The 17,939-nt window shown below is 36.5% G+C and overlaps 1 protein-coding gene across 1 annotated transcript in view; it reads left to right on the top strand.

Annotated features, from left to right (window-relative positions):
• CACNA1D (calcium voltage-gated channel subunit alpha1 D) overlaps positions 1-17,939 on the top strand; it is a gene marked incomplete at its 3' end in the record, with an annotated part of 171,437 nt that overhangs the window by 81,013 nt on the left and 72,485 nt on the right. Inside the window, exons 8-12 of the mRNA XM_080350654.1 lie at positions 888-991; positions 10,474-10,643; positions 13,145-13,222; positions 16,605-16,692; positions 17,396-17,422. Coding sequence (XP_080206780.1) covers positions 888-991; positions 10,474-10,643; positions 13,145-13,222; positions 16,605-16,692; positions 17,396-17,422 — 467 coding nt within the window. The remainder of the gene's footprint in view (positions 1-887; positions 992-10,473; positions 10,644-13,144; positions 13,223-16,604; positions 16,693-17,395; positions 17,423-17,939) is intronic.

Raw genomic sequence — 17,939 nt, forward strand, 5'->3', positions numbered from 1 at the left:
CATAATATTTCAATTTACTTTGTAAGCATCATTTTGATTAGTGAGATCTGAAAGTTCACTTTCTAGGTGTTAAAGAACAGAACTGTGGCAGTGGTCCATTTATGTTTGAGAATATTTTTTATTTGAATGCTGGGTTCACTCAGTATTCTGTTTTGGAGTATGTATTATAAAATGCAAAGTGAATGTGCCCAGTGCCTTCTTTCTTGTATTGTTATTATTCAAATACTGAAGGAGTACATAGAATGCTGTCTCACTGGAATAACTGAATTATCTTTTTCTCTGACTCTTCACTGCTATTCCTATAGTGATCTACTCTATAAGATCATCTTATTTCTTTCAGATGAATGATGCTATGGGATTTGAATTGCCATGGGTGTATTTTGTCAGTCTCGTCATCTTTGGGTCATTTTTCGTACTAAATCTTGTTCTTGGTGTATTGAGCGGGTAAGCATACACCTTTTTCATCATGAAGGCAGAGTCCTGAATTCAGTTGCCATGAACACACAGGTTATCTTGTACAGGTGAGGCTTCAGCTGGGATGACATCTTTTAATGAACCTCTATTTTGAACAGAAACAGTTTTCTGTAGCTATCAAATAACATACCAATACCAAAATCAGAGTTTAGACATACTCTTGTCTATACTTAGGGCAAAATTATAAAAAAGACTGATCTCCTGAACTTATTTAAATGTTATTTTAATTTATCTTTTAAGGCATCACATCTACAACTTATTTTGGGTAAGTAAAGAAACTGAAATACATTAATTGATTTTGTATTTTTTTAAGAACTGAATAAGCCATAAACCTACGTGATCTGGCAGCTGCACAAAGGACTCTGCTGTTTAATAAATGACTGAATCATAACTTATTTCCTTACATTTTACAGGTAAATGATGCAATAGGATGTGAATGGCCATGGATCTATTTTGTTAGTCTTATCATCCTTGGCTCATTTTTCGTACTTAACCTGGTTCTTGGTGTACTTAGTGGGTAAGCAGTTGAGTTAACATTGTGTATGCTACTGCTACTTGTAAGATGGCCTCTGCATTTACTCAAGCTTCTCAGCGATGGCTTTTTTGCATGCACCTGAGATTCTTATGTCATCCTACCAGTGTTTGCTCTTTTGACTGAACTATGTGATTCTAGTGCCTGTATCTGTCTGACATCACGTTCACCATGCTTGCAAATATATTCATTAATGAGGCACTAATCCCCTTATTGTATAGTATGCCAGCAGGGAGAAACATTATTTTGCACACAGAGATGGGTGCTGCACCTGTACAAATATTCTCCCTGTAGATATAGACAATTGTCCTTTTCTGAAAGCCCTACTTTTGCTTTTGTTCAAATTTCCATAAAGTAACTGTAGTGTTATTTGTGTTTCCCAGTCACATTGCAAGATCTTTTTAATGGGTGCTCCAAGATCTGTCTTACAGAAAGAGTATTACTTGGTTGCCTTGCCAGAAAGGCTTTAGTGCTTCCCATAGTGTAGAGCTGTACACTGCTGTGACAACATTTATCAGTGATCAAGTGTCCATTTTATATATTTGCCAATGAGAAGTTGTCACAGCTTTTTGTTGGTTTGTTTAGTCCAGGCTCCAGTCAAGAAATGAAGTGATGTCAGTTATAGCTTCATCATGTGGTTTAAAACTGTAGTTTATTGAAACAGTTTGCAGTTTTCTTCTTACAAGCCCCCTTACCGAGGTCACAACTCCACTACCTTTGCCATTTCCTGGGTTCTAACACACTTGAGCTTGGGAAACTCCAGTTTATGGTAAAAATACTTTCTGATAAATAAATAAAAGAACCTGCTAGTGTTTGAATACTAGAGGAAAATTATTACAATGGTATGTTTTAGCTTTTCTTATACAACTAATTATATTGTTCTGCCAATCTTAGGCAAGCTGTGCCATCTTTGTTAGCCAACAGAAGAATTTCTCTTGCATAGGAAGCAGTTTGACACCGTAGCTGCTGGTGTCATCAGGCTGTTGAATGTGTGTGCAGCCCTATTCACAGCTTTGCCATGTTATACATAGGTTGTAATGCATTACTATATTCCTGGAAATCAGGCAATCAGATTTTCCATTTGTGAGAGACTTTTTATCCGATTGGAGGTTTTACAATGTGTTTTTTAAAATCAGAAGTAATTTGTCTGTGATAGATTACCATTGCATGCAGAAAACTAGGGAAAGCATAATTTTACTTTGCTGTCATAATCACTTTACAAAGCAGACGTGTAAAAGCAGAGGTGGTGCTAAACACCCATTGCTGGTCTTTAGATTTAATCTCTTCCTTCCAAGACCTATCTTGCAAAGTCTGATTTATACAGTCATATTTGTTTTATTCAGGGACAAAGGTGTAAATTTGCAAAACTAGGGGTCAGCTTTCATGTCACAGCCACAGTCACTGGACAAACAAAATAAGAAAGAGAAGGACGGATAAATAAGGGAAGTTGTGGTGTAATTTTTTCTTCTTTTGATACTGTTACCTGATGTTGGTTTGTGATTAGACTTCCCACTGAAGTCAGTAGAGGATTAAGTTTTCACAGTTCCTTTCTGTGACCCTTGAGAAGGTCATAGCAGCAATTAGTTTTTTTTCCTGTTGCATGAAAGTGTCCTCTGGTAACAGTTAACTAAATATTCCCCTTTCCCCTTGCATTACTCTCATTGTTATTGGTTTCAGGTTTTTATGTTTGTAAAAATAAGTTGTGGGGAAAGTAATGCCAGATATGGTATTTTGTGAACTTGTTAATTTCTTCTACTGAAGCCTTAGAAATTTAGTGACTCTCACAGCTAAGGTTTACATCTGATCTAATACATTTAAAATACTTTATAAGGTTTGCAACATTATGATACATATTATATTTGTTGGAGTATGGAGCTGTTCTTTAGCTGCTGTTACAATACAGGGGATATGTGCCCCTCATCCTTGAGTTCCTGATTTCCAGGTATTGCTTGAGCCATAGAACTCTAATGGTCCTCAGAAGCCTTGCTGGCTTTGATTTCCCATGCACAGAAATGGCAGTGTCAAGTGTGATGTGAACTCTCCTTAAATTCATTTATTACTAAACTTTCTGCCATGGTGTCACTTAACTGCAGTGTCACTTGAGTGCTCAGGGTGCTTGATGAATTGTTTGAATCCATATTTACCCTAAATATGTGAAAGAGCCTTCCTAACACTTCAGTTTTTTGTTTTCTATGCTGAAGAAAATAATAGTAGTGAACTGAGATGTGATAAATAAATATCATCAATTGACATTGAGACCGGAAGGAGAAAGCAAAAGAGTCTTTCTAAAAGATGCCTATCATACCAAACTAGTGTTTGCTACATAAGTGAAGAAAATGTCCTGGTGTATTTGTTTGAAACTCTGACAAGGGTCAGTGTCAAATACTGTTACACTGATTTATTTGGATTACTAAATCCCATTTGTATATAAATAATAAATATTTTTCATGTATTTTTTATTTAGACCTACCTGTCTACATTTTATAGGTAAAAGTGATGTAGGGGTATAAACCTATGGATGTGTCATTAGTAGAAAGTTAATATTTTTCATTCCAAGCCAGGCATTGGATATGCAACACATGCATTCTTTGTTTTTTATTTAAGAGTTTTTAGCTTTTACGTTTTATGCTCCTCAGACCATAGCATGAAACTTGGTTTATGATAAATCACAAAGAAAGATAAATTTTACTAAACCAATTAAACTTCAAGAACAAAAAAATTATGCCAACTTACTTGAAAAGCATGGCTTTGCATACAGATTTTGGAAGTGGAATCTGAATGCCTAATACATCTTTTCTGTATGACAGCGTTACACCCTGTAATATCAAGTTATGCTGTGTATATTTAAATCTGTTTGCTGTTTTGATCTGTTTGCAGTTTTAAAATATTCATTCATTCTCTCTGCACTCCTTTGTTACTGTGTGACCATCTGCCCCTTTGTATTTCTGTAATGCCTCTCGTGCACTGCATGTTTGATGAGAATGATTATTTGGGAGATCTTTTGTTTTATATCTAGCTGTTTCTGAAGGTGAGTATTTCCTGGTAATCCATGTCAGCTCTGCCTACTGAAGGCGAAGTTCTTAATGATAGAGTTCATATTTTTAATAACAGATGTGTAAACTAATAGAAATAATATGTGTGTGGAATCTGCATGTGTTAAATGTTAAAACTTCTGCATGGAAGCAGACTCTAATATTTTTTCTAATTATTGCCTTGAATAACAAGGATGGTGAGAATTCATTGGCTTGTGGTAATTCAGCTTTTTCAAAATACTCTGTTTTACTCTGTATTAGACGCTAGTAGTATTCACATTATTCTCAAAGTGTATTATTATTTGAAAAGCTATTTTAGTTTGCAGGACTCTATAGGAAAAGGCATTCTAGAAAAGAGACTTCAGGTCAGGTTTTAGAAATTACTCCAGATCCAGCTCAGGGTCTAGTTCTGTCTCAGAAATTACAGAGCAAACTTTGAAGAAGACACCAGGAATGACTCTAGATCCAACAATGACTTGTACCAGCTGTCCTAGAGCCAGCTCTAGACATGTGCTCCAGAAAGGGCCTCTAGATTTAGCTCTAGAAAGGGACTACAAGACAAATCCCTCTAGAGCAGCTCCGGTAACAGCCTCTACAAAGAGCTCCAGAAAAAGCTTCAGAACTTTTTCTAAATTCATCCCAAATAAATGTCAAGGCAATTGAACCTAGGTCCAGCTCTGGAAAAGACCTCAAGAGATGACCCTAGTTCCACCCTGGGAAGGGACTCTAATATTGGCCTACGGTCTGTTTCTGGAAAGTGCTCTAGAAATTGTTCTAGAGCCAACTCTGGATGTGGCTATGGGAAGGAGTTGTGATGGCTCTTGATCCAACTTCAACAGAAGTCTCTGAAGAAAGCTGTAGTTCTGGCCTGAGAACAGAGTTAACAAACAGCTCCTCCCTAAACATGCTAGAAAAAATGGGCTGTAGATCCAGCTCCAGAAATGTGTCTGGAAATCTGTTTGGAAATGTGATTCAAAACATGTGAATGATGGTAACTTCTTTCAGCACAGTGAATTTCTCAGGAATCTAGCTAGGCACCTGGAACTGCCAGCTGACCTTTCAGAATAAGAATGCACTTTTGAATTACTTCAATATTTGGAAACAGAGCAAAATGCTTGCACCTTTGGCAAGGTGCCATAGGTGTATTCAGATATCTTTGCGTTTTCATTATCTTGGGCTACTCAGCATTTTGCTTATTCACATTGCAAATGTAAAGCTGTTTGTGGCTCCAAATAATTGTTTTAGCTCCTACAAAAATTGCAGGGTGATCGTGACATGGTCACACTCTATTTTGACTGCTATGTCTTTTGAGCTAGCAGCAGGGAGTGGGTTCAGTCTGTGAAGCATACCAGAGCATCTTTTTTTTTTCCTTGTAAAAATTCCTCTGCTTATGATGCAAGGATTAGACATTGCATCTTTGGGGCAACTTCACGCTTGGTGGAATAGCACAGAAATTACCACTGAGGAGCAATTGTAGCTCTGTGAAGGGTGTTGGACTGCTTCAAGAATCTGCTTTTACATGTAGCTTCGGTTACACAGTGTGGATAACAGGCATAAACCAGACATGTGTTCTCTGAAGTCATGAAATACTGGGAACAGAAACTGGGACCTGAGGACAGGCCTCCTCCGAATATTCCAGACCACAGCATATAATGACTACTGGTGCAAGAGACAAGTGAGCTGAAAAAGTTAAGTTAGACATTGTAAAGTCAAGGTTATTAAAAAGTTAACAAATAGAGCTAAACCTTAAAAAACTAAGGGTATTGAGAGATGCTCATCTACCCTGAGAGTACCTTTAAAGTATGTTGAAAGTTAAAATAAATATGCTAGTAATTCAGCATGCATTAAACTGTTTTACTATGAACAGAGGCAAAAATAAATTATAAAACTTCATAACTTATTTATCAAGAGCCATGGCTTTTAATGATGCATGATAATCTACTCCTCAAGACAGTCCGTATCATTAGAGGCATTAGACCCTTCAAACATACTTTAATAAATCTCTGTACATTGAATTTATTGCCTTGCTAAAGGACAGCAAAGCATAAGCTTTGACAGGTCCTTACATACATCCTCCTACATGCAAGTCTTGCAGGTTACTAAGAGAATGTTAATTTTTCCATTTCTTTCCCACAGTATTAGTTGCAATGTATGTACATAATGATTCTAAAAGCTAAGGGTACGTACTCATCCATGCTAATCTCACAGCAGTATCTGTCAATTAATGTTAAATAAAATATGTTGGCACAGATAAGCTTATACACCTAAGAACTGTTGTCTACAGTGTGTATGGAAAAAATAATAGAAAAAGATATTTGAATAATAATGCACCAAATAGAAAACAGCAGTGAACTGCCATCCATAGTCTTTCAGCAAAAGGGAAATGAACTGATTTTGACAGTGTTGCTTTTGAACAGCAGAGAGAAGGCTTAGTTTAAAAAAAAATTTAAAAAAATAGTAGTTCTGGATAAAAAACTTAACTCCCTCACACAGATAAACAGAATATACGTACAAAAAGAGGAGTGGGACTTCAGCTCTAGATCTCAGCAGGTTCTGAGCTAAAGTGGGTTCCTTTGATTGCTGTGTGGCTGGTAAAAATAAAACTAAACACAGATACATAACAAGGAAACATTATCCTTGATTGATCAATCGAATATATTACTAACAATAAATAATCAGCAAATACTTTTGGCTGTATAGAGCCATAACTCTAACCAACTGCTTTAGACAGAGACCCCTAAGTCAACGGGAGTAGTTCAGTGCTCTTGAAAAAGTGCTTGAAGGGAAGTGATTTTGTTTCAGTCCTGTTTGAACTGATCATACCAAGGCTTCTTAGGGCTTAGTCCTGTGAGATGCTTGCTGATGAGCTCCTGGCAGATAACAAACCGCATCAGTTTCAAAAACTGTGTTGGCAGTGCATTTCATGGTGGTGGAGTTGAATATACTCTGGGGTATGGTCCTGCCCTCAGTACTGCCAGTTCTTACTGCAAGAAATCCACTGTGTCCTGAGCCAGGCATGTCTCCAATCTGGACAGAATGAGCAAATCTTGATGTGCAGATATAATAACAGAAACATCCAATTTCAGCTTTGTTACTCTATCAAATTGCTCCCTATCTTGTTGTTCCCACAAATGATCCCTTTGCATTCATGTGCATGCTGGCACAATATTGCTCTACAGGCCCTTAGTACACAGAGGTTGTGCTGGAGCCATTGAATTTACATTTTGTAAGTTGTTAATGATCTGTATAGAAATGACAATGGGTAGGTATATACAATTTGCATCTCTCTATCAAGAACTCCGTACTCCTTGCTCAAGGAAAATTCCTGCTAGAACTTTTGTGCTGCAGAAATAATTCTACGCTGTTCAGCCTATGAGTTTTTATTATTTCTAAAATAAGGGGTAACAAGCATGTATATAAATCTCCAGTAGTTAAAGATGTGATGTTACTTAACCTTTTTTATGTCTCTCTACATCTGTTACACATTGCACCCCGCTGTGAACTGTTGCCCATGCTTATCTGTACAGTTTGAGCAGTTTGATTCTGCTTTGATTCTGCCACTTTTTTGGTTGGTATGGTTACCACTGTGTGAAACCTCTTCCATGAATCTGGTGGCCAACACTGTACTCCTGTGAGTACATTTTTGTTATTATGTGGCTGTTCTCTGAATAAATGAGAGTCTAGGATGTCTGGGTGACAGTTCTACATATAGCATCAGCATAACACTTTCCACCTACCAAACCCTGCATGCAGTAAGTTGCGTTCTGGAGTAGATGAATTTTCTCTTACTGCATTTGCAGTGGCACAAAAGGGCCAATGTAACATGGCCAGTGAAGAATTAGTGTCCTGGTTTATGCTTAGACATTGAAGGCAACCATTTATTTCCTATCGCCAATGCTTAGTGATGCACAAGAGATAGAGCAACATGCATGTTACTGCACAAGCCCCCATATGAGAAGTGTCTAGCCTTTAGCATGGAAGAACACTCAACTGATAAGACGCCAGCATAGGTGTCTCCTTAGTTATTATCTCCTTGAAGTACGGAGAGAAGAGAGAGTATACCAGGTACTCACATTTAATCAAATTGTCCTCCTAGGATTTTTGGTTAACTTAACACTGCCTCAGGTTAAGATATGAGAACCAGAGAGTTATAATTGAGTCCCAGTAGGTACTCCCTGCTGCCACCTCCACCCTGTTGCATCAAGCCATTCCCAGCTGATGCATACCAGCAGGAGTTATTTCACTCTGTTGAAGAAATAAAAAGCTGGCATGAAAACGATTGCCCCAGACTATCGAAGCATGAACTCAAAACCTGCATTTTATATGCTTCTGCCTCAGCGACCATTGATGATGATGGTGCTGTGCCTAAACTGAGAACTGAGATCATCTTTCTGCCAGGAGACAAGGCATTTTTTTTAGAAGTAAAACTTGCATTTTGTGTAGCAGCTTAGTTATCACTAAAAGCAAGTTAAATTGTGGCGGTGAGTCTCCAGATAATGCTTTATTTCACAAGTCATGTCTCCTTTCTGCTGCAGGTGCAATTGACTGAGTTATTGATACTAAGGCTGCAATTTGAAGCTTTACTCAGTTTATAGGAAATTGTTTTATGCTACAACTTTTAGTCATATTTAACTAGATCAAAATTAGGCTGGCTAGGACTGGGTAGTCTGATCTATTTGCATTTACAGTAAAATCAAAAACTGAATGGCCTCCATCTAGGTAGCAATAGACTGTTTCAAAGAAAAAATATTTTTGAAGGAGAACAGGTAGTTATACAAGGTGTTGTTATACAAGTTATGCAGACGTGCTTTGTAACATTCTTCAGAAGCGGAGAGTTGCAGAAAGCTCTTTCTAACCCTGGTAGCCTGAAGTCTTAATTTTAAACCATATTGTCCTTTAAAATATGAGACAGTAGTAAGCTTGGCTTTTACTAGTTTTTGAAATTAGAACAAAAACACCTTCATTGCATCCTATGCATTATGAAAACTACTGAAATATTTTTTTATTCTTAAACTGAAATTTTACAAGCAATAGGCGTGATTTTTATTTCACATATGCTAGTGTCAAAACAGTACCTCCTCAGGATTTTTCAGTTTGGAGCTTGGGTGGAGCCTAATTTAAAACACATTTTAGTGGAGAGATCATTATGAATGTTTGAGCCCTTTGAGTACAATTTTGTCAGCTTAGTCAATTAATGCCCCTCGCCCCACCAATATACACATTCACATGCTACATCCAGGTCATTTTAAAGTGAAAGTTCACAATAAATAAAGATGTTTCAAATTCAGAATAAATAGAATCACTACAGCCATCTTTTACGTTTAATTTCAACCCTATTGTAAGATTAACAGGTTAGTCAGAACAACCTTAATTTTAAATACTGAATCAGTATATAATTACAATACAGTTCAAAAGCTGCTTGCCTACCCCTAATCATGCATATTGATCCTCAGAGAAATTGGAAAATGTTTGATCCTTCTAGTGAAGGGAGTTAGGTGTTTGCAGGTGTGTATCACACCAGATGTTGGCATAATGCCAGCTTATGAAATGTCATAGTGCAAGAATTTCCTCGATAATTGTCTTGAGTTATGTATCGTTAAGGGAATCACAGATTCATGGCGCAGTTCAAGTTGGAAGAGACCTCAGTAGGCCATTTTGTCCAACCTCCTTCACAGAGCGCATGACTTAATTATTTTAATTATCTTTCCATGATAATTTAGGGATTGACTTGTATCATGAACTAATCTAGACAGTCAGATACATTGTCTTGAGATGGGGGCAATGAGACAGAGGATTCAATTTATATAAAAGGATGTATTTCTTGTCTATGAGAACAGGATTTCTAGGTTCTGTTACAGAGATCAAATGGGCAAAATATCCAGATCTCAAACATCACAGGTGTCTATGCATGACATAATTAAGAGAGAACTTATTAGTGGAATTCTGTGAACTGTGTGCTGAAATAAGCATGTTTGCACATGACCAATAAACTGTGGCTGGAAGAAGAAGGATTTTGGAACTGGCTGCTAGAATTTCCTTTCCACTGAGACTAATACTCAACTCTCTGAAACTGCTTTGTTACTGCAAGTCAATTTGTCTTCATAGCCATTAGATAAAATTGGTTTTAAAATCTGTATAGAAGAGCACATAACTAAATGGGGGGAACTGAACTCCTCCCAAATGGGAAGAGTCAAGAATACTGTTTAATTTTCAATTAAATCATAAAAGCTCTGAAGGTTTTGTTGTATGTGATAGGGATTTGCCATGACTTCTTTGCATCACTGTCTTGTTTTCAAAGAAGCTCTCAAATCTTCGGTGTAGTTTATTGAGCTTGTTTTCTATGTCAATATGTTAGTCTGCAACGTCAAGACCTAGGTGAAAATGCCTGGGAGGTTGACAATCAGTATTTTTTTCTGCTTTATCTGAATTTGATAGAGAATTTTCCAAGGAAAGAGAAAAAGCCAAGGCCCGAGGGGACTTCCAGAAACTGCGTGAAAAACAGCAGCTTGAAGAAGATCTCAAGGGGTATTTAGACTGGATTACACAGGCAGAAGACATTGACCCTGAGAATGATGAAGAGGTTGATGAAGAAGGGAAGCGGAACAGTATGTGTTCTTTATTCTCTACTACTGTGTGGGACAGTTCGATTGCCTTTAGGGGTGTTACACTGGAGTGAGTGCAGCCTGTCTGATGTTGCTTTCTGATTTGCAGTTTGCAAAAGTGTTTGTTAGAAGAGTGATCATGTCCGTTAATATATTGATCCTTAGTCATGGAAGAGAATTCAGAACCTTACAACAAAATGCTGCTCTCAGCTGTCCGTGTGCAAATCATTGTCTGCACTCAGTCACTACTGAGACTTTAAAACTTTGCTTTATTTGTGCTCTGCAAAAAGTTAGTGCATACAAACTATGCAAGTATCAACGTAAATCCTCAGTCAAGAAGAATATGTGTTTACCTCTAGGTGAATGCAATAGAAATAATAATAATAATATAATAATATAAAAAGCTTATACAAAATACAGCCAAAACTACAGTCAAGAAATAACCTTGTGATGACAGTGAGGATTTTTTTGAGTTTTGAAGTAGGGAAAGGATGTTCTGGGTCTTTCTGGTATTCAATAAAACTATATAAAAGTATTTTTTACTAGATGAATTAACTGAGTGTGAAATGAAATCTTGTGGGATTTTTGTTTGACACTAGAAATATATTTATCACTTACTTAAAATGTATTTATTCAACAGTAGTATATAGTGTATTATGGGAAAGGTAATTTATGCTGTAGTGGCCCTGAGGTGCTTCTGACCCTCAGGTCAGGTCCTAACATAAAGAAGCAAGTTAGTTTCATGACATTGCAACAACTGTAAAAAGTTATAATTGCTTACTTTATGTCAGAAATTTCAAGTAACAGCAATATTTTTGTGTAAAAATTTAGTAGAGATTATTTTAGCCTCCTAGGCATGTTCACATAGCAGTAAAATTTTCATGAGAACTTTTAGTGCTCTACATAAATAAGAACATTAATTCAAGATATAGTTTATGATTTAATACTTAATATAATATTGAAGTCCAAATTTCAATATATATACTAATGGTAAGCATCACCTTATTATTCTTGTGATACTCTGGAAAGTCATGGTATTTATTCATTTAGATGCCATTGAGTGTATATCTAAGAAAATGCATCTACAAGTTGTTTGTCAAAAGCAACTTGGAATATTATTGAAATAATATATTTTTACTGTTCTTTTTCTTCTGACGTTGCTAATTTATTGTGACCTGCTGTTTTAAGCTATAGTACTTTTCAGAAGTAGTAAAATAGGTCTTTCATAAATCAGAAATACTTGTGTGCATAGTTGGTGAGTTTGAGAGAGCTTTTGGCTCTGAACTGTTTGCTTAGACATAATTTTAGGGTAAGTTAAGAGTTGGAGGAGACTTGCAAAGTGAATATAGGCAAGTAAATAAAAGAACTTTAAACCAAATCCCAAGAATTTTATTTCAGGCATTCACATGTATTTTGAGTAGAAATTTCCCGTGAATAGCAATCACCTAGCACTCCTCTGGGTTTGTGCACATAAGCTTAAATATTTCATTTTTGACATCAGCTGCAACAGGGTGTAAAGGAGGAAGAGTTGCTGAATTGCTCCACCTCCTTGCATTTAAACACGCTCTGCTGCACATCACATTGCCTGGGGAGGTGTGATGAGAGCACAAACTATCTCTCCAGTTATTCCATGGGAAGCTTTTGGGTTAGGAGCATACTTACGATAATGAGATATGCATTTGGGAGTCTGGTTAAATATAGCTAGTTGTCACCAGGTTAATAATCTTGACTAATGAGCTTAGGAAATAAATGTAGTCCAAATATACTGGTAATGTGTTTCTAGCACTGTCTTTGAAGCATAAGGTAGGGCTGGTTCCCAAGACAGGCAGAGCAATTATTTGCAGGCTTCTAGGCAACCATGTCCCTACTTTGAATACCTAAACTGATGTATGATCAAGTTTACTGCTGATTTATGGTGATGGAAGATCACCATCATGCTCTTCATCGATGTGGAGGAGCTCTCGGTTTAGGATGCAGATCTCTTCCATCTATGGCAGGAAAAGGTACAGGTTTCAGAGGCAGTTAAATCAGTGATTAAGAGCTTCTTACATAATCCTTTAAAAATGTAGTTTAGGTTTCTTCAACCACAGCATTTAAAAATTTCTAACCAGAGAAGTCATTAAGTCAAGTCATTTATGTATGAACCTGCTGTATCTATACATCTCTGTTGCTGATAGTGGGCAGATATTCAGTGCTGTTGAATAGTGGAATACCTTTCAACTACTAGAACTGTAAATATGCCTTGCAAGTATGAACCAATAGCTAGTTAAACAGAAGTCAATGAAAAAGCTTCCATTGACTTCAAAGCATTGCAAGTTTAGCTCAAAATGCAAAAATCACTGAGAGGTGAGTGATTTTGCTCTGATTAGTTATGCTGCCGGTAATTTCAATTTGTTTTGCCTAATATTGCTTGTGTTGTGTATGTGGACGTATTTTTATTTTTTGTGCTGCAACTGCTGCCATCTACTGTGTAAATGCTGGGATTACATGTACGTAACGCGAAGGGGTTACATTGGCCGATTTAATGGAAGAAAAGAAGAAAAGCAGACTTAGCTGCTTTGGTCGTTCTTCCAATAAACATGGTAAAAGATGTTCTGATTTGCAGTTGAACTTTTTTTTGTGCCAATACTGCATTTGATGTGATAGCTTGTAAAAGCACATATTGTACGTGTTTTCTATAACAAAGTCATATACATCTTTAGCATGTAGATGCTCGTGCATGTGGTTGTGCTGTTTGAAGTGCATGTTTGAAATGGGCTGGTGCTGCAGTGCTCTACCTTCCTAAAGCATAGGCTTTAATCCATTTAGATTTCCCCTGAAGGGTCTTTGTCCATGAGTGTTCTTGTTGAAACATATGTTTTCGTTTTCAAAAGTAAGGTGAACCAAATTAAAAAGTAAGTTTGTTTGTTTGTTTGTTTGTTTTAATTCAGGTGTGAAGAAATTAATCAAAGTATTTTACAAGCTTTGTAATGGATCATAATGTAAGCTTAGAACAGTATGATGATATTTACTATTTATTTTTAATACTTCAGATGTAGAGTTTGACAGAACATAACAAACTTTTACTATATCTCCTCTTGTTATTGATGGTTTTGTTTCTGTAATTTGTGTCTCATTCAATTTCTTCCCCATCCACAATGCAGATGGACAAGGACTTTAGACTATGGTAGTTATTTCAAATCTGCGCACTCTTTTAATACGGGCAAATGCATTGATTTGACACAATCACATTCATAGTAATTAGGAGATCTAGTTTTAATCCTACAAAAAAGTTATCAGAGCAACTGACTTCCTTGCTGTCCTAAGCATCACTGTTGTGGCTCAGACTGAGGCTGACAATTCTCATCCAGTTACTTTACAAAATGTAGAATATTAAGTCATCAATTGCTGGGACCTGATGGACTCATCTTCTACAAATACTGAAGTCTACTTGAAACTATTTGTGTAACTGTTACATATATTGTCTAATACATTGCACAGCTTAACAAGCTGGAATAATTTTTCCATAAAAATAGCTGAAAAACAGTCATTGCAATTTTACTTTGAATATGTGTTTCAACATAGCCGTTAATCTAACAGGTTCAGGTTCTGATGTCAGTCATAAAGCTGCATGGAACAGGCTGGAAACTTGCTGTTGTCTACTGGTCACAAATGCTGTCTCATGACTAGTACCTGACCTTGCTAGTCAAAAGCATTCTGAAGCATGTGTGCCCTGACTTAGTTTCATCCGTCTTGCAGGGCAGGTATATCTTTTTTGAGTAGGATTTTTCCAAAGTACAAGTCGGTGGCCTAAGTCTATTTCTTACTGTATTTATGAGACTGTTATACTGCTCTGAGTAGCTCAAACTTGGATTACCACTGGATTAGAAATCCCACCCTAAAGATTTTTCTTTGTATTACCTCTACCTCTATTTCTATTAAAAGCAACACATCTGTAGAGTATACTAACATTGCCAAGATTCATAATGTCATCCTTCAGGCTAGAAGTGGTTGGTTCAGTGATGCTTCTGTAATAAAGGCTAGTTAATTTGCTCTCCTTCCACTGCTATGCAACCATTCAACCTTATATTGAGTTTCCAAGAAGAGAAGCCTATAAGAATGATTGTTGACAGTGTATCAACATTAAATCTGCACTATGAAAACAGATACCTCACTAGAGTATCATGTAGAACATCTTCCGGGCAGCCCCCTCCTTAAACTGAATTTACCCTGGGGGAGCTTCACAGTCAGAATAGATAGTGCCACTCCTTTCTGATGCGTTTTCTGGGCATACAGCAGACTTAGGAAAATTTGAGGTGAATTTGCAATGATAATGTTGCCTCTCTGGGGATTTTTTTTTTGTTCTCTTTTCCTGTTTGACTGCCTCAAAGATTTGGTCTAGAGGATTCAGAAAATCCATGTAATGATTTGAGAAAGACTTCAGAAAATTTTGGAGCACGTGGAATTGGTTGGATGTTACTAGCAGAAAAAGGATGACTATTTTGCAAGGTTGATCTAAAGTTTTGCCAGTATAGTACCTTTTTTAATAGTTGTAAGATTCTCTCTGGTAACTATTACTGAGTATTTGACTAACTGTGCAGATCACTCCACTTCTGCAGCTCTTTTCCTTCAGCATGGGTAACGAGAAGGCTATCCAAGGTGTATCAGTGTGGAAATGTGATCAGCCTATGGATCAAAAATGCATAGCTGAATCTGAACCAAATTTTAAAATATTAATTATATTATTTATAGAGGAAAACATTTTTAATGATGATACTTGACACCAGAATTCCGTTATTCAGGGTTTAATTTAGCCTGCTTCTGGATTCTGCACTAACACTAAATTGTCATACTGTAGGATTATAGAATTTATTTCTTCCAGCTCCTGCTGGCTCGGTGTCCTGGTTTTGGCATATCAGTGCTGATGGACACTGACTTGCTCATAGCTATGCATTATTTATGTGCTGGAGCGGGGTTCAAAATCCCTGCTCCAAAATCTGAAAACTTTTTAGAGTAAATAGTGAACATTGTAACATGAGAAAAATGATTTATTTTCTTATCTGCAGAAATAAAATGACCTATTTTCTGTATACTGTGGTTTTTCTTTCGTGATTGCTTTGCAGACACGGAAGTAGTGCTCTCCTCTAGGAAGTACTGAGAACTTCAGATGTTCATTATTTCCTAACACCTTTTGACATATGTTGTCCTCTCTCTATATTTCACCTAATTTGAAGATAAATGGTGATGACTAATCTGCAAATGAATTTTGCTTTAAAAAGCATTAGCTACAATTGCTGACTATTCAATAATGATCCACTATATGTACAGTAATTCACTGTTTAACAACTGTAATAATCCCCTTTTTATTACTAGTAATTCTCATCATCCTTTGTAATGCCCATTCTGCCATCCACAGTGCTCCTGTCCGTTCATATAGTATTTGCAGGCACAGTTACTTTCTAGCATCTTGCCTTGATAATTCATAATGGAAGGAAAAGCATAGAGTGGTCAGTATGATCAGAGTGTGATAGTTCCTATTTTCAGAAGAACTGTGATGCCGTTTCTTGGAATTAGCCAGCATATTAACAGCACTTACACTGGTAAGCACCTCCAAAATGTTAACAGAACACTTCTTAAAATGAAAGGTCACATAATCTATCTCAGGTTTATTTCTTTCCTGGGGGCAGCATGCTCTTTGTTGCAAAACTCTTCTATGTTAAAGTGCATTTTCAACAGTTATGTTGAATCTTTGAGAAGAAAAAAAAAAACAAACAAACTACAATACACTCTGGAATTCTGTGTGCTTTCTTTTGTTGTAAGAGGAGGACTGATGAAGTATCTGACTTCATCTGCTAGTTCGCAGGTCTTCCAAGCTGTCATTAGACCAGGAGAAAGTGGAGGCATTCTTGCAATAGAATGGGAGATCACATTCTGTGTAGTGCCTTGCTTGGTTGTCAGTCTAAAGCCATTTCTGTCTCCTAACAGCAAGCATGCCCACCAGCGAAACTGAATCAGTGAACACAGAGAACGTGAGCGGAGAAGGAGAGACCCCAGGATGCTGTGGGAGCTTATGGTGAGTACACGGACTGTTCTCAAGTACCCACCCTCATTGTCTCAAAATGTAAAAGAATCTTTATTTCCCTGTTGTTTATTTAGGCAAAACTCCTTTCAAATAGTCGAGCTTTGTGTGACACTTGGGGTTGTTTTTTTGCCTTCAGTAGTTTAATATTAGTTCAATTATTACAGCATGCAAGCACTCCTAGAATTCTCAAGAAGATACAAACCAATTCAGCTAAACTTCCAGTGGAGTAATGTTTTCCTGAAAGCTTTTATAAAATATAATTGTTGTCCAAAATAATAAGAACAAAGTCCCATGTGACATATGAAAATAAATGTTTTCTGTTAAATTGTGCATGATCTGCAGAAACCATATTTTTTAGGCAATAACTGAGTGTATGGGAGTATTTCTATATCCCATGGTGTTCAATATTTATTTGCTGACATTTTCATTACTTCCAGGCAGTTTCTACATGAGCAGTTTATTTAGTTTTGAAGGGTATTTCCTTTCACTTAGAAAATTTGTAAAGCTTTAGGAATATTATTTCAGAAAATAATTAATAGACAATAGAATTTCAGCATTCATGATGCATTTTGTTAAAAGTTTGGTTTTATGTGTATGTAATTCCAATGTATTTTTTTTGCAAAACTCTAAAGAGAACAAATTTGTGTAAATCATTTTTCCATATTGTAAAAAATGTGTTTTCCTTTCCTTCTAGTCAAACCATCTCAAAATCCAAATTCAGGTCAGTATTTCTCTCTATAATTTTTTTTTTTCTTGTGACTATTTACACATCATAATGATCTCATATAATTATTCTTTAGTTACTGTACTTTAAATTTTACTGTGTGAAAGTTCTTCCTAACAGTTACTGGTGAATACAGAAGTATCTGTGAACACTCTTGGAAATCAAACTCCCCAATTTGCTTTGCCAATATTTATGCCTCTGTTTTCACTTGCTAGGAATATTTTGTAATATGAGCTTCTATTTTAAAGTATGATTGCAGAAGGGAAGTACTATAAGCAAAAGTAAGACTTAATTTTAGACACTGGATGTGCCAGTACAAAACCAATAGATTTCTTAATTTTGAATTCTAAGTTGCTTCATTGGCTTTTCTTTACTGATATTAAGTATATGGAGCTTGGGAAGATAGATACATCTTGTTACTCAATGAAATGTTAAATGCAGCTTAATCTAATTATGTCACAGGCAATGAGAGTCTCCAGAAATTGTGGTTTACATCTAAAAATCGATAATGAAA

Source organism: Nesoenas mayeri (genome assembly GCF_963082525.1).
Source record: "Nesoenas mayeri genome assembly, chromosome: 10".
Taxonomy (NCBI): Eukaryota; Metazoa; Chordata; class Aves; order Columbiformes; family Columbidae; genus Nesoenas; species Nesoenas mayeri.